At 46.8% G+C, this 22,320-nt stretch overlaps 2 protein-coding genes across 2 annotated transcripts; one reads left to right on the top strand and one right to left on the bottom strand.

Moving 5' to 3' along the window:
- The first annotated feature begins 822 nt into the window (after positions 1-822).
- On the top strand, positions 823-5,504 carry NEFM (neurofilament medium chain). The gene is made up of 3 exons (XM_075042117.1): positions 823-1,884; positions 2,238-2,362; positions 3,642-5,504. Exons 1-3 carry the CDS (start codon positions 823-825, stop codon positions 5,035-5,037), a joined length of 2,583 nt encoding a protein of 860 aa, XP_074898218.1. The 3' UTR covers positions 5,038-5,504.
- Positions 5,505-11,329: 5,825 nt separating this feature from the next.
- Positions 11,330-16,217, bottom strand: NEFL (neurofilament light chain). The gene is made up of 4 exons (XM_075042118.1): positions 15,165-16,217; positions 14,226-14,350; positions 12,961-13,280; positions 11,330-11,873 (listed from the first exon to the last, which is right to left on the bottom strand). Exons 1-4 carry the CDS (start codon positions 16,215-16,217, stop codon positions 11,689-11,691), a joined length of 1,683 nt encoding a protein of 560 aa, XP_074898219.1. The 3' UTR covers positions 11,330-11,688.
- Positions 16,218-22,320: the final 6,103 nt, after the last annotated feature.

Genomic DNA, 22,320 nt, shown 5'->3' on the forward strand with positions numbered 1-22,320 from the left:
CGGGCCCTACCCTGCCGGCTCCGCCGAGCGCTGCTCCGCCGCCCGCCCCCCCCCGCCCCGTCCCCGGCAGCGGCCCGGTGCCGGCACCGCGCTCCTCTCCGGCATGGCCGCTGCGGGAGGGGCGGGGGGGGAGAGGGAGAAAAGAGGGGAAAAAAAGAGAAAAAGCACAGAAAGCAAAGAGAGCAAAGACATAAAATAAAGAAAAGAAAGAGAGAAAAGAAAGAAAATAGAGATGAAGCAAATAAAAGAAAGGAAAAAAGAAAAGAGAGAGGGTGATGGCCGGGGAGGGGGAGAAGGGAGCAGGGGCGAGAGGGAAGGAGCAGGGGAAAGGGGGAGCGGGGGGGGAGAGAAAGAAAGGAGCGGGGGGGAGCGGGGGCAAGGGGGAAGGGGATGGGAGATGGGGAGGGAGGAGCGGTGGGAAGGGAGAAAGGGGAAGGGGGGAGGGAGCGGGGGAAGCGGGGGGAAAGGGGGAACGGGGAGGGGGCATTGGGGGGGGGCATCAGGGGCTGGGGGGCCGGGGAGGGGGAGCGGGGAGGAGGGCAGGGAAGGGGAGGGGGAGCCGGGGCAGGAGAGGGGAAGGCGAGGACGGGGAGGCGGGGCGGGCTTGGGGGGGGGGAGGCGGAGCCGGGGCAGGGCCGGGGGGGGTGGGCGGCCGCCCCCCGCCCACGTGTGCGGGGCCGCCCCGCCGCCTCCCGCCCGGCCGGGCTATATAAAGGGCGGCGGCGGCCGGAGCAGCGCCGCGTTGCCGCCCGCTCTCCAACCCCCCCACTTTTATTTTCTTCCCCCCCTCCCCATCCCCTTTACCCCCCCGAGTACCCAGCCATGAGCTACACGATGGAGCCCCTGGGCAACCCCTCGTACCGCCGGGTGACCGAGACCCGGGCCACCTACAGCCGAGCCAGCGCTTCCCCGTCCAGCGGGTTCCGCTCGCAATCGTGGTCGCGGGGCTCCGGCAGCACCGTGTCGTCCTCCTACAAACGCTCCAACGTGGGGGGGCCGCGGGCCGCCTACGGCTCCACGGTGCTGAGCTCGGGCGAGAGCCTGGACGTCAGCCAGTCCTCGCTGCTGAACGGCGCGGCCGAGCTGAAGCTGAGCCGCTCCAACGAGAAGGAGCAGCTGCAGGGGCTGAACGACCGCTTCGCCGGCTACATCGAGAAGGTGCATTACCTGGAGCAGCAGAACAAGGAGATCGAGGCGGAGCTGGCGGCTCTGCGGCAGAAACACGCCGGGCGAGCGCAGCTGAGCGATGCCTACGAGCAGGAGCTGCGGGAGCTGCGGGGTGCCCTGGAGCAGGTGAGCCACGAGAAGGCTCAGATCCAGCTGGATTCGGAGCACATCGAGGAGGACATCCAGCGCCTGCGGGAGCGCTTCGAGGACGAGGCGCGGCTGCGCGACGAGACGGAGGCCACCATCCGCGCCCTGCGCAAGGAGATGGAGGAGGCCTCGCTGATGCGGGCGGAGCTGGACAAGAAGGTGCAGTCGCTGCAGGACGAGGTGGCCTTCCTGCGGGGCAACCACGAGGAGGAGGTGGCCGAGCTGCTGGCGCAGCTCCAGGCCTCCCACGCCACGGTGGAGAGGAAGGACTACCTGAAGACCGACCTCACCACGGCGCTGAAGGAGATCCGCGCCCAGCTGGAGTGCCAGTCCGACCACAACATGCACCAGGCCGAGGAGTGGTTCAAGTGCCGCTACGCCAAGCTGACGGAGGCGGCCGAGCAGAACAAGGAGGCCATCCGCTCCGCCAAGGAGGAGATCGCCGAGTACCGCCGGCAGCTGCAGTCCAAGAGCATCGAGCTGGAGTCGGTGCGCGGCACCAAGGAGTCGCTGGAGCGGCAGCTCAGCGACATCGAGGAACGCCACAACAACGACCTCACCACCTACCAGGTAGCGGGGAGGCCACCTGGGCTGCGCCGAGCCCCGTCCGGGCCGGGGGGGGGGGGGGGGGGGGGGGTCGGGGGTCAGGGGACGGGATGGTGGTGGTGGCCGGCTACCGTCTCGGCGGTGAGGGATGCGTGCCGGGGGAGCCGGAGGGACCGCCAGCTGCGCTGGGACCCCCAAGGGCCAGGAGGTGTTGGGGAGGGCGGTGGGAGCTGGGTGGGTCCTGCTCTGACCCTGGCACTGCCTCCCGGGGTGGCAGAAAGAGTTTCCGAAAGTCCCCGTTGAGAACTTTTTTTCTGTGCTGGCTCCGCGTGAAGCATGTGTCTGTGTCACAGAGGTTTTCTGCGTCTCTGTTGCAGGACACGATTCATCAGCTGGAGAACGAGCTTAGAGGAACAAAGTGGGAAATGGCTCGTCACTTGAGGGAATACCAGGACCTCCTCAATGTCAAGATGGCCCTGGATATTGAAATTGCTGCATACAGGTACAGTAGGATCACTGCGGATGTGTCTGGAATATTAATAGCACTGCAGATGCTGCTGGCTTGGGAAGCTTTACCACAGATAAGAAATATCTGCATGCGGTGAATCCAAGTAAAATTAGAGCTTGGCTAAGTTACTACAACCGCTTCAAAATCTACGCAGACCCAAGGAGCGTCTGCAGTAAGAAATCAAAGTTCATTAGTCACCAGCTCTCTGGTAACCAGTGGCAAAGCTCCTAGCGAGCCCAGTGGGCACAGGATAGCATGACTCAGTGCGGTGGCACCCTGGTGCCGCATTCTGCCCTTGTTTGCAGAAGACGCAGCAAAAGACAAGCTTATTTTTAATTCCTGTTTACTTTGCGTACGCCAACCAGGCGGTGCTTGTCACTTGAATTTCCTTTTATCGCTGGAGAGAGACAGTGCACTTGCTTGATCATGGTTTCAAGCAAGGAGTGCTAATGTGCTTGTCACAATCACTCTTGCTTTTCTTGCTCAACTTTCCTTTAAAGGCATCCGCTCTGATCTGGAGCAGGAACATTGCTTGCTATTGCCATCACCTGGCAGGTTTTTTTAGTCTCCTCTGCATCACTTCAGAACTCTCATCGGAGAACTGCTGATTTTTCTGGGTCACAGGCTTAGATGAAAAACATGCATTTGAATGTAAGAAAAATAAAAACACCCCCCCACAACCCCCACCCCCATCTCCAGATCTGCTTATACTCCTGAGGCTGTTCAAACACACAGAAACCCTAGGGTCTGTAGCTGTTTGCTGCCAAAGTTAGCTGAACAAAAGTCTCTTCAGTTTTCATAGCCACACAAGAAAGGTGGATGCCCAAACTATTGAACTAGGACATATGCTCTAATTGGCTTTGAATGTCTCAGCCACAATATTTGATTTGGGTCTGTTGGCTGTGTCAAAGTCTCAGTTCGCCTGAGTCATAATACATCTTATCCAGTTAATTATTTTGCCATACGCTGTGCTGACTTATGCCATAATAAAGTTTTTTGAGATTAAGGATAAATTTCAACTGATCAGCTGAAGGTGTTACACTTGCCACATGCAAACCAAGCTAAAAGCTGTTTGCTGAATATGAATTTTGCAAAAGAGCTGATTCAAGGAAAGCTGAACTGGGGCTGTGAGCGATGGATTATGCTGATCGGCTCTAGCATATTCCACATACAAACTGGTTTCATCCTGCTGACAGGGAAATATTCTAATAGCTGTCCCTTATGTTGGGTTTCCATGCTCATTTGGGTTTTTTTCTCCTCCTGATTCCCTTAGGAAGCTACTGGAGGGCGAAGAGACAAGATTCAGTGCCTTCTCTGGAAGCATTACTGGACCCATATTCACGCACAGACAACCATCTGTCACAATAGCATCCACTAAAATTCAGAAAACAAAAATTGAACCACCAAAGCTGAAGGTCCAGCACAAGTTTGTAGAAGAAATCATTGAAGAGACAAAGGTAGAGGATGAAAAGTCTGAAATGGAAGATGCCCTCGCAGCTATTGCAGAAGAAATGGCAGTCAAGGCCCAGCAAGAAGAACAGGAGGAAGAAAAAGCAGAAGAAGCAGCTGTAGAGGAAGAAATTGTTTCCGAGAAGGCTGCTGCAGAACAAGCAGCCGCACCTGAGGAAGAAGAGAAGGAGGAAGAGGAAGCTGAGGAGGAAGAAGCTGCAAAATCTGATGCAGCGGAAGAAGGTGGTTCTGAAAAAGAAGAAATAGAGGAAAAGGAAGAAGGGGAGGAGGCTGAGGAAGAGGGGGAAGAAGCTGAGGCCAAGGGCAAAGCTGAAGAGGTCGCAGCAAAGGTAGAGAAGGTCAAAAGCCCTCCCTCCAAGTCACCCCCTAAATCCCCCCCTAAATCCCCTGTAACGGAGCCAGCCAAGGCTGTCCAGAAAGAAAAGGCCGCAGAACCAGGAAAAGAACCGAAGGTGGAGAAAGGTGCTGAGAAACCAGCCAAGGAGGAAGAGAAAGCAGCATCTCCGGAGAAGCCCGCCACACCAAAGGTAACCTCTCCAGACAAGGCAGCGACCCCGGAGAAGCCTGCGACACCAGAGAAGCCTGCAACCCCAGAGAAAGCGGTGACCCCGGAGAAGCCGGTGAGCCCGGAGAAGCCCCGCTCTCCGGAAAAGCCGGCGAGCCCGGAAAAGCCGGCGAGCCCAGAAAAGCCGGCCACTCCAGAGAAGCCCCGTTCTCCGGAAAAGCCGGCCACTCCAGAGAAGCCCCGTTCTCCGGAGAAGCCAGCCTCACCGGTCAAAGATGAAAAGGCTGTGGTGGAGGAGACCATCACTGTCACAAAGGTAACAAAAATTAGTGCAGAGGTAGAGAAGGAGTCCAGGAAAGAAGACATTGCAGTGAATGGTGAGGTGGAGGAGAAAAAGGAAGCGGAGGAATCCAAAGAGAAGGAGGTTGAGGAGGAAGACAAGGGAGTTGTCACCAATGGCCTAGATGTGAGCCCAATTGATGATAAGGGTGAGAAAATTGTAGTAACCAAAAAAGCAGAGAAAATCACTGGTGAAGGTGGGGACAGTACAACCACATATATCACAAAGTCAGTGACGGTCACTCAGAAGGTAGAGGAACATGAAGAAAGCTTTGAGGAGAAATTAGTGTCCACCAAGAAAGTGGAGAAAGTTACTTCACATGCCATAGTAAAAGAGATTAAAGAGACCGAATAAAATAAATCATAGCTAAATTTAAAAAATTAAAGAGCTTGGGTTGGTGCAAAAGGTTAAGCCATATGACAGCTGCAAAATGCATGTGAGTGACGGCTTCAAAGCAGAACGGGTTCTCTCATGGAGGCTCCAGACACACAGTATTTTACTTTTTTGTGCAATATAGGGGAGGGGGGGGGAATGCATGCAGGCTCAAGATGTACTCCCTCCACAGAGCTTGGGGATCTAAAAAAAAAAATAATACTAATAATAGTGCATGAGATGAAATGTGCAAAGGAAGCTTTTGAATTTCCTGAGCTGTTGGAGGGACATATCTGAGGAACGACTTAAGATGTATTATGCAAAGAACCAACTGAGCCAAAAACAAACAGAAAACAGTAATAGAATATTCATGAGAACCAGAACTCTCCTAGCCTTAAAAAAAGCTACTTATAAATAATTATGTTTACCTCACTGGTGCAATTAGGGTGGACTTTTTGCTCCTGGGAGAACCTAGTTGACATGCACAGTATGCAACCTTTTGTTGTTTGATGTAAAACAGTCACAGCAGTTCTTGCTCAATAAAGGTCAATACTGAAAATGTGACTTGTCTGGTGACTTTTTTTTTTCCAACTCCAATCCGTCCCTGAAGTTCGATACTTTGTCCTGAACAGGAATGCGGTTGCATGGGTTGAAAAGTTGCTTGAGTTTTTCCTTAGTGTCCTCATTTAGAAAGCAAGTTTGAATTGGGTATGATGAACCAATTTCCTGTAACATAACACAAATACTTGAGCTGGTTTAAGCAAATGCTTAAGAGCCATAGCCCGTGCTTTCCAGAGTAAAGAGGAATCTGTTGAATTCTGTTGCCTGGCCTTTAAGTGCTTAGAGGGGCTGCAATTGCTTTTGCTAGCAAGGGGGAGGTCTGTAAGCCATGTGCTGCTAACATCACTTACTGGAGCAATCCTGCTCATAGTAAAAGTGTTAAACTGCTGCAAGTATAATTTTCTTCCCTGCGCGCTAGCCTCAATGCGTAAGGAGAGCCTTAAAGATGTGGCAATTTCTAGATCGTTCCTTGATCTTCCTGTGAAGTTACCCTGACCGCTTCACAGACAGGCTATCTTCTGACACCAGTTTGTCACTTAAGTGTGCAAAGACCCATTAAATAAGCTCAACCAAGACACCATGTGTTCATCAAAATGGGATAGCTTCTGGTTATTTTTTTTCCCCTCCTGCCTTAATTATATGGGAACATCCTTATCAAGTGTCTGCCTCAAATGATCAACAGGTGCAATCTGCCTCTAAACACAAAATTGCAAAATTGAGAGCAAATAAATGCCTGGAAAAAGGAAACTGTCTCGGAGGTTATACTGGTATCATGTATCAAAAATACTCCTAACTCATTTTTTACATATTTGTCCATTTGAAAATAGCTGTAGAAATGAGACCCTTCCAGAGTCTGAACTGAGGCTGGGTAGGGCTCGGATTATACCTGGTATGACTGAGAGACAAAACCAAATTAAAGCATTTTTTAATTTCCAATAGAAAGGCCTTCTGAGCGTTGGCCTATGTCTACTGCCACTTCCAGGTTGGCTTTATTAAGAAGAAAGCCAATTAAAGGGCCCTCTAAAATCCCACTATGTGGAAAATAAATGGAGATAAATGAAACAAAGGGAAAAAGAGGAGGGCCCTGACTCCAGTTTGGGTAACTAATACGTCTTATTATGGGATTAATATTGTGTTTATTTCCATCACATTTCAAAAGGAAAATGAAGAGCACTGCTACAGCCTTACCTCCCATAACTAGCAAAGAAATGCAAATAATTTTTAAGCCTGGGTTCAGTACATGGACTGAAATCTGTTGACTAATTAGGGGTCTGATCAAGATCTATGATTTGCATATGCCTTCCAATTCTTTACCCTATCAATAATTGAAGATCAAGTAGTTTTTACTTGAAAGGGTTCTGCATGTTCTTCACCAAAGAAATTGTAAAAAGTCCACAGCAGATAAGCCTTTCAAATAAATCTGAGCGTCTTTGTGTAGCAAAGTAATGAATGTTTCTCCTGCTGATATCAATAATGGAAATCTGTGCTCAACAGCTTGCTGCTTGAGTGACGTTTAATTAAAGCAGAGTTAGCGAATTAAATGGCAGCTTCTCTGTAGTGAGCTTATTTGTGAAAGTTACATGTGTAGGTGACATAAAAATAACTGTACCTTTATGAATAAGAAGTTAAGTATCCCAGGCACACTCATCTATTGTCAGTAAGTGTTTGCACCAAGTGATGGTAAAATGCAGAAATGCCCACTGGTTTGTGAGTGTTGAAATGATTTTTTCCTTGGGTCTAATCAAAATTCTCAAGAGAACACCACTACTAAACCCAAAAACTAAAGCAGAGACTAATATTTAACATAAAACTTTCTGTTTACATGTTCCAAACGAGTTCTAGAATCTGCTAAAATGCCACAAACTGCAAAGCCAGCGGGCTACCACCCCTCAGCAGAGAAAGTCAGGCATCTTCAGCATCGAGATGAAGAAGGGTCACCTTGTACAGTGAATTAAATTTCAATGTCAGTGGGAGACTCAAGAACACTGTTAACTTGGGCTTACGCAGGTGCAGGTGGGATCCCAAACTGGCTTGCTATTTTTCATGTTATGCTTTCTTTTCAGTTCCAGTAAGATACAGCTACAAGGACCTAGAGATTATTATTTGTGTTGTTTTAATTCTGCTTGCACATCGGCAGTCCAACCAGGATTGCGGTTCCTTATGCAAAGGGGCTGTATCAACAATTCTGTCCAGGTTACATTGACTTTCCTGAATGGTTTTGGGAATTCACTGCATCGCCTGCGTGGGAGGTAAACTCCTGGGCTACCCACTGATACGCTGTATTTCAAAATATCCTCATTTCCCCCTGCTTTTCCATCAAAAACATACTGCAGCCCTTAGTTATTACCCACAACTGCTTTTTTTTTTTCTCTGCTTTAACACACAAAATAGATTTTGAGTTCAGCCTATTTCCCACTGCAAATGTTTCCATCAAATCCTAAGAGAAATAAGCAACTGGTTAATACATTTCTAAATATTTATAAAACTATAAGAACTGATTAACATTTAATGTTGCCAAGAGGTTTTGTCTACTGACATCTGCAATCAAACAGTTTCAAAAGATAGCATAATTCCGGGGCAGAGATGCATAAATAGTATGTTATTTGCCTGTTCTGCACCAATTACTTCTTCAGACTGTGCATAACCAGTGAAGGGATTAATTACTTTCAGACACAGAAGTTCATTAATCAATACGAAAGACTCCATGAAGGGAAAAACAATAATTAAAGGAAGTTCCTGTGAAGATTTATGCATCTTATTTAAGGTGGGCTACCAAGACCCCCATGTCTTCAGGAGCTGGAGGGCTCTAAACCAGGATCTTTTTACCATACCGGGATGTGGAGATGCTATGATTAAGAGATTTTCAGCATCCCAGAACTAAATTCCAGGTGGAAACAAACTGGGAAGTGTTACAAAACACAAATAGGTTGCATTTGCCAGGGAGCTGCGTCAGGCACTAGAATTTTCTCCAGGCATCAGGGTCTGTGCTTTTTCCATTTGCATGCGGGCTTTCTTCTTTCTCTGTTCAGGATTAAACTACCCTTAAGTAATCTAGGAAGGCAGCAGATGATGAATTGTCAATTATTTAGTTACTAGAAGGTAAATTCCTAGAATCTGGATATTATTCCTGTACAAGTTTTCCTCTTGCTGAGTGGGAGTGTGTGTGTATCTGAAGAAAAGCATTCAGGACCTCCTTGTATTTGTCTTCCCTGTGATGAGATCTCGGCCTGATCCAGACACTGTCTGCCCAAATAGCAGGAGAAAATTCAGGGACAGACTCATGGCTTTACTAACTTGCAGCTGCAACTTGGGTTAAAGTTTCTATCGTGCCTCCCTCTGCCTGCTTTTACTGCATTGCGTCAAAGGGAGCTTCTGGATTTCCAAAGGTAAAACGAGTGTTGGCAGTAGGATCCCCACAACCCTGAGAGCATTACAGCACACAAACGCACGCTTCCATCCTCCCTCCCACCAGTTTACCTTAGCAGCAAGGCAGGACTGGGGGTGACAAACCAGGCTGGACGGTCACTGCAGCTTGTCACTCTCCGCAGCTCATTGCCATGGCTGTGACTCACACGTTTCCCGTGGAGTCGTGAAATCTCTCCTTTAGCTGCAATACATTAAAAATAACATAAGGAGTGGGGATCGGATGGAGATACACTCCAAGGAGGAATGTGTTTGCTGTTGTATCTCTAAGTGTGCTGGTTTGAGAGCATCCCTAGTAGCCTGGTTGCAACACCCTGGAGAGCTGCAAGCTGTATTGCTTCCCAGAAGAGAAAGGGTTACAAAGGACTGAATGAAGGAGGAGTTTATCTGCAAAAAGAGACATGAAAGAGGAAGCAAAATCAGGTATTGAAAAGTTAAAAGGAGCTCAGAGCGCTTGCAAAAAGGCAGGATGGGGCAGTGGTTTTAATATACACCAAACTGTTTAACAGTGGCTTGGCTTTAACGGCTGTGATGAGTTCTGATCTGGTGTGTAACGTGGTTTTTGCTCCGTACGAGCAGAACCTCTCTCCCAACTGAGGTGCCACACTAAGAGTTTTCTGATAGGACACTTACTTAGGTGAATTTCCAACTGCCATCTCCCAGACTCAGTATTCTGCTGTTTGAACTAAGGGTGTCACATACCAAAAGGAGCAGCTGTCCTGCAACCCCATCGATAGCTTTTAAAAGCACTGAGCAAACAGCATAGTTGAGTCTCTGGCCCATGGTACTGCAAGTACCCCCCATGGCTCAGCACCGTTTTCCTGGAGATAGAAGATAAAATCTGCTCTGTAAGAATAAGTCTGCATAAACATCTGTAGAAAAATCTCCATTAAAAGCAGAAGGGAAATGTGAAAAGTAAGACTTAAGAGATATTGAAGAAAGGGAAAATTACTTGTCTTTTGGTTCTCAAAAGCACCAAAAACCTCAAGAAAGTGGCAGGGGGTGGGGGTGAGGGAAGTTAAGCATTTGGAAATGATACTAGAATTATTACATATGCATACAAGCTCTGTTTCCTGAATGTTTTTACCAAAGCTGCTTTTTCTTTCTCCTGCTGTTTTTCCTGGGAACACAGAAGGAAAGAATTGTTTTAAGTGCTTACCTCATCCATCATCATCTTTATAACTCTTCCAACACTGAAAAGGCAGGTGCTTTTGGAACACACCTAAAATTTGTACAAAAGGACACTTCCTTTCTCTCTGAACAGAGCCATCAAGGAGAATCAATGCAAATCAACCGATACCATGAAGTCAGTGGACAAAATTTAAAGTTACCCTCAAATCCTATGCAAAAATCCATCTAGCTACATGAGACTGTGAAAAGTTTTAGTGCAGCCACATAATGCCTGTTTTAAGATGGGTTTCCATGGGCTTATTTAAAATGGTTTAATGTGCAGCACTTGTCTAGTACTTGCCCTTAGCACAAGGTTTAACTTTATGCACCAACTTCAGCTAATTGAAAATAAGTAGGCTCAGACCACAGGACATTAACATTGCTTTCAGAATTGCCAGGCTTTGCTGCTCTTTCAGCTGTTCCTATTTCATGCCCAATCACAGATCAGACCTTTCTTTAGCTCACACTCAAAATTTTAAAAGGCCCTGACAAATTCTCAGAAGAGCCTCTTCAGTCCATACTGGACTGACTTTAAGACAGCACCCTGGAAAGGCAGCTCATTCAAGTAGCAGAGAGAATTCACCCTACATTGTCCTTCCTTCTTAACAACTCACTACAGCTTTTTTTTTTTTTAAATATACAGACATTGCTCCAAGTCTCAGCTACATCCCGTCATTCTTTCATCACTGATCTGTCAAACATTGGTAGGAAGTTGTTCAATGTCTAACAGCCACGCCTGCACTTGGCTTCTGTATTGGTTTGTTAAAATTTCTTCTTCTTCCAAAAAGGCAAAAAGGAGCTTGTGCTTGCATGCATACGACAGCCCAGTGAGACCCACCGCAAAGCTAACAGTGCATTTGGACACCAGTGTATTTTTACCATTGCAAGCTTTCCATGTGAAATTTTACAGCCCCATCAAGAAATTTTGCCCACCTACTAGTCCCCCAAGCATATCAGCTAGAGACAGAAACCAGTATCCCATATCCTGGTTACACAGGCTTGAAAGATGAATGCGATACACCACTTATCAACCTTTTAAGTGCATTAGTGACACATGACACGTACACGGAATCAGTGTAAGCATTTCTGTAACTTTATTGACTAGCTTTATTGCACATACTTATTGAAGCCTCCGTTATTTTACCCACCCAAGGTTTCCATAATTATTTTAAATGCAAGTTAAAGATAACTTTCATTCCCATGACTTATTTTTTTTTTCCCCCATTTTAAATTTTAAGGTTCTGAATCACCCAAGAAAGACATAACCCCTGAATTCATACGTGTAGACCATGCGGCATTCAGGGAGCAAGCCAGTGGGTGCTCTGCAAGCATACTGATACTCTGCACAGAGAGAAACATCATAGATCATTAACTTTAAACCTCAGTGGTCACTGAATTAAATATGTGAGACTGCAATTTTAGCTCAGTCAATTATCTTTTACTCTGTTGACCTGATGAGAAAGGTAGACTGCCTAAAAATCAAGCCTTCTTCTTCACTTCACTCTCTTCCTTTCCTGCTGCTTCTTTCTCTTCCTTCTCCTCCTCACCAGTTTCCTCAGCAGCTTCCTGAGACTCCTCCCCTTCTTCAGCTGCTGTTTCTTCCCCTTCTCCTTCTCCTTCCTCTTCCTCACCCTCTTTGGCTTCTTCAGATTCTTCTTTAGCACCTTTGAAAGACAAAAAGAAGTATTTCACATCTATGTACTGTTCCTAATCCCAATTTAAGGGGAGCCAGCACACCTGCACCCTTCAACCCAACACATTGGGATGGCAGCCAGCTAAACATGATGGGGCTGGCAACTGATGTTGCATGAAAGCAGGGACATTTATCTGGGGCTTGCAAGGCAGAATAACAAAACTACACAACCAACTTATCCTAGATTCCAGAGGGAGTGAAACACTTTATAGGTCTTTTCAAAATCATGGCCTTGAAAAATATTGACTCTGGACTCATTGCTTTAAGCCTTATCCAAAGGCTTGAGTTCAAAATGGAATCTTGCCATTGCTCTCCAATTGGCTCTTTAGCTATCATTTCATTTCAATTAATCTTTACACTAATAAACTCCTAGAATACCTCAACGGCAACCAATGCATTTCAGGTATGTTTAGGTTAAATCCTCCAGAGCTATGCAACTGAAGTTGGGGAAAAGCAACCCTGGATCATATTCCTTCTCATTTTCTTTAATATGAGAGTCTGACAAATAAATTATGGTGCAGCAAGGAAGTGGCATATGCTTTGCTTGAACAAGAAAACTACCTAGACCTCAGGCAATAGATATTGCTATCCACTGAACCCAACAGTTACATCCACAGACATCAGCTGATGTTCCTATTATCACAGGCTACTCTCTGGAAATTCATATTTAGCCCAGGATGTCCTCGTCCCTTCTTTTTGAGGATGTCTGTAATAGCCAAGTACTGTTTGCTGCTGCATGAATATAATATTACATACTGTTGAAGTATTATCATTCTTGGTTTTGGAAACTTGAATGGAAAAAAACCCATCCAGTGATTTCCAAGGGAATATAATCAGTCCTACAATTCACCTGATATTGAATGTTTACCTTATCTTCCATTCAATGTTCAGGCTTTCCTGCTTAAATGCTGTGTGCTTAATCCCATGATCCTCTGCTCACATAAGCAGACAAGGAGAGAGGTCTAATCATTAGACTTAGTCATCAGGATTTCTGGGTTTTATCCCATATGAGCAGGGTGAAGCATGAAAGAGAGGGATTTGAAAGTAACTATAAGTACCTTCCTCCTCTTGTTCAGCCTCTTCACCTCCTGCTTCTTCCTCACCTTCCTCTTTCTCTTCCTCCTCACCTTCTTCTGCAGGTGCTGCCTTGGCTTCTGCCACTTTAGCAGCCTCAATTGTTTCCTCTATTTCAATCTGCTCTTCCTGAACATGACTGGAGTAGTATGTGGGGAAGGAACGGGTTGTCATCAGGTAGGAGCTGGACTGGAGACCACTGTAGGCAGACCTGCCAAAAGTCGGGGCAGTCTGGGTGTAGCCACTGGTGATGCTTCCAACACTAGTGAAACTGAGTCGGGTCTCTTCACCTTCCAGCAGTTTCCTAGCAGACAAAAAACAAGCAGAAATGACTTAGTTGTGCTGCAGCAGTATTCAGCAGATTCAGCTAAGGGCCAAGATACTATGATGCTTTGAGCAACACAAGCCCTAGAAACTGCATACTTAGGAGTGCAATAACTAGCCTATAATGAATAACTATGTGGCAATGCTACCCTATCTTCTTGGAAAAAATTGTTTCAGATGTGTGCATTACTGGTGAATTAATACTTTTCCTTGTTAGAAGAAATAATGGGGAAAAATTCTCTAGGATTAGGTTCCTATAGCAGGTGAGGTTAGAATTGTATATTGGTAACCTGTAGGGCTGCAGAGAATGATGCAGATCTAACAGTTTGATGTTATGTTCAGCTATTAGACAGGGTTTATAGTCACTTTCTCAGTATTCCCCCTTGTGGCATTCATAGAAATTCTGTTTCGGCATTTGCCATTTCTAACAGTATCTGGGACAAACATTAAACAGCTATTTAAAAGCAATTCTGCTGTAAAATATTTGCTTTGCAGGAGATTGCTTCTGCGAGGTGGAAACAAAGCCCGTTCTTAAAAGCATGTAAGAGGCTTCCAATTTTGAAAACACAGCCATCTGTGTTAAGAAGTTCCACTGACACAAAATCTCTTCACTGTATGTACAGAACAGGTATTTTTATCTATAAAGATGGAGAACTGAGACCATATATTGCTGAGCTAAGAGTTCTGTATGCATATACATACACACCATTATACTCGCTTAGGTTTGCTCCACTGAAGATTTTGCTTTAAGCAAGTATTTTACCTCAAAAGCACTGCTTCTTCCAATAGCAAGACAATGGAGAAGACCTGATTAAACTGACACTTATCTATGAAAATTTCTGCTGAAGGAATGATAGATAGAATGAATTCTCTTGAAGAGAGAACGGGAACCTGATCCCTTACTAAAACCTTCCCCCCATCCTACCTATACGCTGCGATTTCGATGTCCAGGGCCATTTTCACATTGAGCAGATCTTGATATTCCTTCAAATACCGAGCCATTTCACTCTTCGTGGTTCTCAGCTCGTTCTCCAATTTGTTGATTGTATCCTGTTGGAAGTAACAATATCGACAGGGTAAAATTCTTAATTCCTGCATGTCTAGCAGTAACATCTTGCAAGGAATTTCTCCAATCCTATTAACTTAATCTTGCTCTCGCAGACAGAAAGCGAACGTCTCCAACTCCACCCTCAGCCAGAAGGGCACCGTTTACCAAACCCCACCTTCCCTGGCAGGGTTTTCCCACCCCTATACCCGCTCCCTGTTATTCCATCCTTATTTAAGGTCAAGAGCCCCGTTTTCTGCTATGTGAGGACTAAACACCCCTGTACTCAGAGCCTGTTATTCCATCCTTATTTAATGTCAAGAGCCCTGTTTTCTGCTGTGTGAGGACTAAACACCCCTGTACCCACACCCTGTTATTCCATCCTTATTTAAGAGCTCAGTTTTTGCTATGCGAGGACCAAACACCCCTGTACCCGCACCCTGTTATTCCATCCTTATTTAGGGTCAAGAGCCCTGTTTTCTGCTGCGTGAGGACTAAACGCCGCCGTACCCACACCCTGCTCTTCCATCCCTATTTAAGAGCCCCGTTTTCTGCTATGCGAGGACCAAACACCCCTGTACCCACAACCCTGCTCTTCCATCCCTATTCAACCTTACGAGCCCGGTTTTCTGCCACCCGAGGACTAAAGCAGGCACGAAACTCGTTTTGTTTCAAGCCCCTACGTGCTTTTTCCAGTTTTAGCTTAAGGATATGCCTTTTTCCAGAGCGACACAGCTCAGGATCTGCGGGCACGCAGCCGAACGATGCCCGGCGCGCCGCAGCGCCGTCAGCCCGAAGCAATGCCCCCCCCCCCCTCACCTGCAGGGCGGAGATGTCGGCGCTCTGCTTCTCTTCCAGCTCCTGCAGCTGCTTCTCCAGCGCCTCGTTCATGCCGCGGGTGGCCTCGATCTCCAGCGTCTTGGCCTTGAGCAGGCGGCGGCTCTCGGAGACCTCGTCCTTGGCGGCGCGGACGGCGTCGGTGTTCTTGGCGGCGCTCTCGCTGAGGACGGTGAAGCGGCTGCGGAACCACTCCTCGGCGTTCTGCATGTTGCGGGCCGCCAGCTTCTCGTACTGGGCGCGGATGTCGCGCAGGGCGGCCGAGAGGTCGGGCTTGGCCGACACGTCCATCTCCACGGAGAGGTGCGCGTACTGGATCTGCGCCTGCAGCTCCGCCAGCTCCTCCTCATGCACCTTCTTGAGGAAGGCCAGCTCGTCCAGCAGGCTGTCCACCCGCTTCTCCAGCTCCGCCCGCGCCAGCGCCGCCTCGTCCGCGCCCTTCCGCACCTCCAGCAGCCGCGCCTCCGCGTCCTCCCGGCTCAGCACCTCCTCCTCGTAGCGCGCCTGCAGCCCGCGCAGCGTCTCCTCCAGGCTCTCCCGCTCGCCCTGCAGCGCCTGCTTCTCGCTCGTCGCCTCCTCGGCCGCCAGGCGCAGCTCGCGGATCTCCTGCTCGTAGAGGGCGCGGAAGCGGGAGGGCTCGGCGTGCTTCTGCCGCAGCACCAGCAGCTCGGCCTCCAGCACCTTGTTCTGCTGCTCCAGCTCGTGCACCCGCTCGATGAAGCAGGCGAAGCGGTCGTTGAGGTCCTGCAGCTGCGCCCGCTCCTGGCTGCGGATGGACTTGAGGTCGTTGCTGATGGCCGCCACCTGGCTCAGGTCGAGGCTGTCCACCGAGTGCAGGAGGGAGCCCGAGGCGCTGGACGCGGCGTAACTGCGCCGCACCGACACCGAGGAGACGGGCGCCGACAGGCTGGAGTACGCCGAGCGCGCCGAGCTGTAGCCGCCGCCGCTGCGCATCGCCGAGACGTGGAGCCGCGGGCTCTCGGCGTACCGCCGCTTGTAGGAGGGGAAGAACGGGTCGTAGCCGTACGAGCTCATGGCTGCGGGAAGGCTGGATGGAAGGGGGAGAGGCTGCCGGCGGCTGCTCTGCGCACCGGCGCCGCCCGACCGCCCCTATTTATCGGCGGGGAGGGCGGGCGGGCGCAGCCGCCGGGCGGGGCGGGGCGGCGCCGCGCTGAGGTACGGCCCGCGCCGCGCTGAGGTACGGTCCGGTCCGCGCCGTCCGTCGCGTAGCTCCGCGCCTCAGGGCGGGCTGTGGCGAGGCGGGTGGGTGCTCCCTGTCAGCTTGTGCTGGCGTGGCCCCGTCGGAAGCGCCTGGGCATCGCCCTCGCCTCACGCCCGCTTCGGGCTCGCCGGGGGCTTCTCTCGGGCCCCCCCTTCGGGCCTACTTGCGGCCCACCTCGCCTCAGGCCTAGCTGGTGCCCCCCCCCCCCCAACCTGCCAGTGCGTAACACCCCTGTCTCCTCATCCCCCGCTTCCCCACAAGGCACCCTGGCAGAAGCCCTGGGGAGGTCGTGGCGGGGGTCTCAGGGAGGCCCGGCGCCTCAGCGAGGCTGGGGTGCACGCAGCCCTCGCTGCACCTCAAAACCCTCAGACCACCTACGTAAAGAGCGTGTTTTTCTCCTTCGACTGGCGGTTTTCGCAAGGTGTGTGTGCTCTTCGAGTTCTCGCTGCCCTGGCCGTGTCCTTTGTTGCAAGTGGTTCCTAACAACCCGGTAATGACATGAATGCAGAAACAAATATGGCGTGTGCTTTGCAGTCCTAGCAGAATACATTAATATCTAGTTACCTAGCTTTGCTTCCTCCGTTCCTTGAAACTCTCCAGAGGCAAGCCTGTCTGAGACTTGGACTATGGAGACTGAATGTTTATCCTTGCCTAATCTGGCTAATCCAGAGACTAAAGCTGGACAGCAGCGTCGCAGCTATGTCTCACCCAGATTATTAGCGGTATTTACATAGTAGAGATTTATCAGAAGCAAGCGGGGAATGTATTGAGCACAGACTTCACTGGATGCTCAAAAAGGCAACGATAATTTGTCTCTCAGAGTAAGAAGGGCAAATAAATTACAAACCAAACTCTTCAAAGTTTTCTAGAGGAAGGAATAAATGTAGGCACGGGTTGGGGGACGTTTATTAAGAGAGAGATACCACAAAAATGTTTGTTGCTCCCTAAAGAAAGGGGAATGACTTAGTAACATGCATAAATTAATCTGTATGCCTGTCACTAATTGCAATGGTACTTAAGTAGTTCTGGCACAAAGGTGTTTGCTTAATACCAGTCATCTACGGAAGGTAGAGTGGGGTTGACTTTATCATGTTTCCTACTATCTTCTAGTGATCTCAAACAGAACGTTACCTGTTGTGTGGTGTCATTTCCGTATGTTTCAGGGTACTTGAATATGAGGGGTATTAAGCTGTGAGGGGCAATGGCTCATCGGGGGTACAAAGCTGCAGTCTGTTTTTTTCTTCTGAGCTCATGCTGGATGGAATGAACTGTACTAAGAGCTAGTAAAGGCTTATGCGTCACTATATCACAGTAGAGCTGATGAGAGATGTTACTTTGCAAATCTAAAGCATCGCCCTGAAGATCAATGGAATCGCTCTTGATTTATAAGCACTGCAAGTGAGGCTTCTGCTCAAAATTTTATTCAAAATTTGTGATTTAAATTTCCATAGCAATTGCATTCATGCATGTTAGAACAGCTATCCATTATTCAGGCACTGAATATGCAAAGTATAGCAGCACAGGTTTAGTTTTGTGTGCTAATACATTTTAGCTTTAACAGAGATTGGTTTTGTCTTTTGCCCCCAAAGAGGTAGCTTGTGTGGTTTGCAGAGCACCCCGGGAAGAAATGAGCAATATAGACATTATCGCAGATGGAAGGATGCACAGCGGGCTTGGCCAGAGGTTCAGTGAGCTTCTAAACACAAATTGGTCTGGGATACTCAAGTAATGCAAACTGGAATACCTTGTTTCATGCCAATGGATTTATGCTAATCTCCCCTACATTCAATTTGAGCGTAAGATTTAATTATTAATCATATCGTTTATTATACTGTGTATTAATAAATGAATATACCTCAGCTTCTAAAAATAGCTGCACTTCATATCCCAGGAAAATAAGCTTTGTAATTGTAGGCTGTTAATATTCTTTCTCATATTTTTTTAGAGAGGGAAAATGAGCAGAAAACCCCTTCCTCTCTGCCAGCAGTGTGTGCCATAAGATGGGAAAGTATGTCTGCAGACAGCCCTGCAGTGTTGAGTTTCAGTGTGACTCAGAGGTAAGGATGAAGCTTTGCTACTATAACGAAAAGAAAGCTACTACTGAAGGCATCCTGCTTCGGAAACTTGTATTTCCAGGTACAAGGTAGTGCTGACTCTGATTTCCCCATTCTCTTTGTCTCCCTTTTGTTGCTTTTTGCCATAATGCAGAGTATAATCTCTCCCCTTGATATGTTATTGTTAGAAAAATCATTGAAGTAGTAATGAACAGAGGAACGGGATAAAGACTGGCTTCCAACTAGAATGAAATGGTCTGTGCCATTTGTCTCATTTTTGTTTAAGACTGCATCGAAAAAAGCAGGCAGGCAGTCACTAGAGATGAGCTGAGTCACCCAGCAGCTTAGCATTATGTCCCTTTCCATGTCCTGAAGCTAAAGCTGCTCTCTTGCTGTTTTAGTTAATTGTAAGTGTCGTGATTTCATCTAATGCAAACTTCAGGTTAGAAGAACCCCAAGTTCAGGTTCATCCCTTGAAAACCTCCCCTAGGCTGGCTGACCTAAATAATATGGATTATCATGATGAATGATACAGAAATAATAGTAGTGACATGATAAAATGGTAGGTGTGCAGTCACATACTACTGCTGCATAAGCAAAGCAAGCAACTCCATGAAAATACATTCCTGTTTGTACGTTTTCCTCTGCTGCCTACTATGTAATTAGCATGTACTTAGTCTAGGAATGGCATTTCCTCAAGGAAGAGTTTAGGTCTAGGCCCTCACTGAGCACCAAGAAGTTACATGAATACAACCAGAGTCAGTGAAAATTCCCCTATGCTGCAAAACACTTGGGCATTGAAGTCTAGTGGGGTTCCCCCCCCCCTTTTTTTTTTTCAACATAGAATGGTTTCCTCAGCAGAAAGTGTAACAAGTACGTTTGGGGTTGAGGTGGATGGCAGAATGAAGTCTGCACTGTCTGCTCCTGGTCTTATTTCAGGAGCATAAAATTGAGCTGACTTAAGTCAGAAAAGCAAAAGCATCGTTCAGACTTTTTTTTCTTTTGTTATTGTTTCTACTCCATAAAGGCACAGCTTTGAGAGAGTGGGGAATCAGGCACTCCCACTGTTGCAAATGTTATGTAGCTCTGATGTGTTGCACGGCATCATATTTTTTTATACAGTATATAAAATGAGATCGTAGGAGCTGAGCTATGCATGGTACCTATACTCAGAAAAACAGGCACCTGAGAGATACTATGCACAGTAAAGTATGATTAAGGCATTTCCTTTCCCAGTGTTCTGTAATGGTTTATAAATTTACTGCAGATTTAAAAAGTAACATATCGGCATTCAGTGGCAACATGTTTTATGGATTGATTGATTTTTATTGATAAGATTGATCAGAGCAGTTCTGAAGGAGAAAGGGGAGAGCTGGAACAGGTCCATTGTAGCAGTCAACACTTTGTGCCAGTATTTAGTGCTACGGGAATGCAGTAGAGCATGCCTACGGCTGAGCTGTCCCTATAGGTCCTTTTATTGATCTTACCACAGAGAGGTGAGTTGCAAAAACTGAAAAAGAGAATTCTCATCAGAGCCCCTGGGAACTACATCTGAGAAAAGTCTGGTTAAGGATTTTGGAGTTGCCCTACAATGCCTTCTGTGCTTATAGCTACTTCTTTCTTTAAGACTTCTAGGAGCGGGGGAAACCCTGAAGAAATTTCTTTGGGATTTATTCTCATGTGTGCTAGAATTTCTACATCTGTCTGGGCTGGTTTTAAGTTCTGACCCTATGCTGAACACACTTGAGAACTGCTGTTGGATGTCACTAATATTCTACCTATCCGGGGAATATTTGAAAGTCACAAGCAGGAGCAGTGGGTCCCATTTACTTTCCCCTGTCCTCAAGTTAGGAATTTATGTATATGTCTAAAATGATATCAGAATTTCTGAGTGAGTTGAATTGAAATGTGCAAATGAAAATGCTCTGTTCTACTTTGATTCTCTTAATCCTGCTGCATTTTTCTTTTATGAATTGGAATGAATCTTGCATTTTAGGAAGTCTGCTTCCTATATTCCAAACAGCCCTTTTAATATGAGACAACACTAACATGGATTTTCAAAGCCCACGCAGAATTTTGTCTGCAAGGACTGAAATGCAGTATCTGGAAGACACAGAAGAAATGCTAATAAGTATTTAACTTACTTCTTTTGAACAGTTATTTGCTTTGTTTGTGCCATATATAGTAAGTGCCTGAGCAGCTTTTATGATTTTATTATCGCTTACACCAATTTTGTTCTGCTGCGCACAGTAACATTAATTTGCTCAGTTTGAGTTTGTTCTGTCTCTTGATTACAAGAGCCAGAGGAAACAGCCAGCCACTTCTTTCATCTGAGCTCTATCAATGAATGTTTAATTAGAAGGTTCATTAGCTTTGTTTACTCTTTGGATCAGGACTCCAAGCTAGGCCACAAAACCTGATGGCAGATTCCTCCTTGCAGTTTCAAGGGTTAGTTCTTAACTCCCAGAATCAATTAAATAGATGTTCTGCTTTTGTTTGATTCCAGCAATTAAACATAAACAAAAAGGTTCTTGGACAAATAAACCTCCCCTACCCTGCCAGCTGCAGAGCAATGTACATGGTTTGAAAAAGCCTACTCAGCCCATTTTGAAAGAGATCATTTACTCATTTGCAAAGTCTCATTGCTTTGAACGGGTCTTCTGCCAATGTGAGAAGTAAGGGGTTAGATTTAAGAGACCGAGGGCCACATCAGAAGCATGTTGTAAGTTGGCACTGGGCTGTAGGCTTCACTGAAGTCCTGCCACTTAAGGCTGCCTGTCTTAAAGCTGTCACCTGAAAAGTGGTATTTTATGAATTGTGACAGTTCTCAACTGAATCAACTTCTAATGAATTGCAACAGAGATTCCTTTTCCCGCCCTTCACATGATTTGGTGAGTTAGAGAACAAAATTCTTATTCTGTATTCATTACTTTTAACTCATCAATCTTAATGGTTGTAACATCCAGTTTACACTGGATTGTGCAAGATTGAAATCAGTCAATCGGATCTTACGGTACATCATGGAGCAACTGATAGATGTTATCTTGTAGGTATCCCATAGCAGCAACATGCCGTGGTTGGAAGAAAGCAATAGAATCAATGTCTGTCTCTTTACCTTGCTGGCATTTGTAACCTCTAGCATGTTTTTTTTTCCCTTCCAGTAGCTTATCTAAGTCACTCCTAATATTTTTTATTTTTTGCCTTGGAAACCTTTTCACCACATTAAAATGTTCTTCACAATGTGGTTGTAATAGTTTTCAGTCTTCAGTGTGCCTGAATTACTGTTCTTACCCGATTCCTTCTCAAAGTAGTATTAAATTGAAGTGAATGCAGTTGTTTCAGCTGACTGAAAGCAGAGTGCTCTGCCCACATATCTAATATATACCAAGCATAATGATTCAAATGGAATTTTCACGTGTCTCTGAATGCCCAATTCCCATTGAATCCCAAAGGAATTTGGACACAAAACTCCTTCAAACTACTTTGAAAAATTACAGCTTGTTACAATTGTTTTTGCAGAAAAAGATGAGTTACATGCCTTGTGTCATGCATATGTAGGGCAGCTGAATATGTATGCCTACAAATCTTAATTTCCTTCTGCCATTATACAGTGGTGTTTTCTACTTACAGGCTGTACTCATGCATGTTGAGTAATAGACTCAGTTAAAGACTTGAGACGTTCTCATCAGTACAGTGAACCACCTGAACGTTAAGGAGCAAAGACAAAGTGGACCCTAAGTGTTGGTATGCCTCAAAGAGTTGCTCTGGGAAACCAGCTCTGTGACTACTGCAAAGTTTTAAATGCTCAGTGAAAATAGCTATGTATATATAGTTTTGTTTGAGGGATGTATGCTGTAAGAAC

The sequence above is a fragment of the Buteo buteo genome, chromosome 12 (genome assembly GCF_964188355.1).
Source record: "Buteo buteo chromosome 12, bButBut1.hap1.1, whole genome shotgun sequence".
Classification (NCBI taxonomy): domain Eukaryota; kingdom Metazoa; phylum Chordata; class Aves; order Accipitriformes; family Accipitridae; genus Buteo; species Buteo buteo.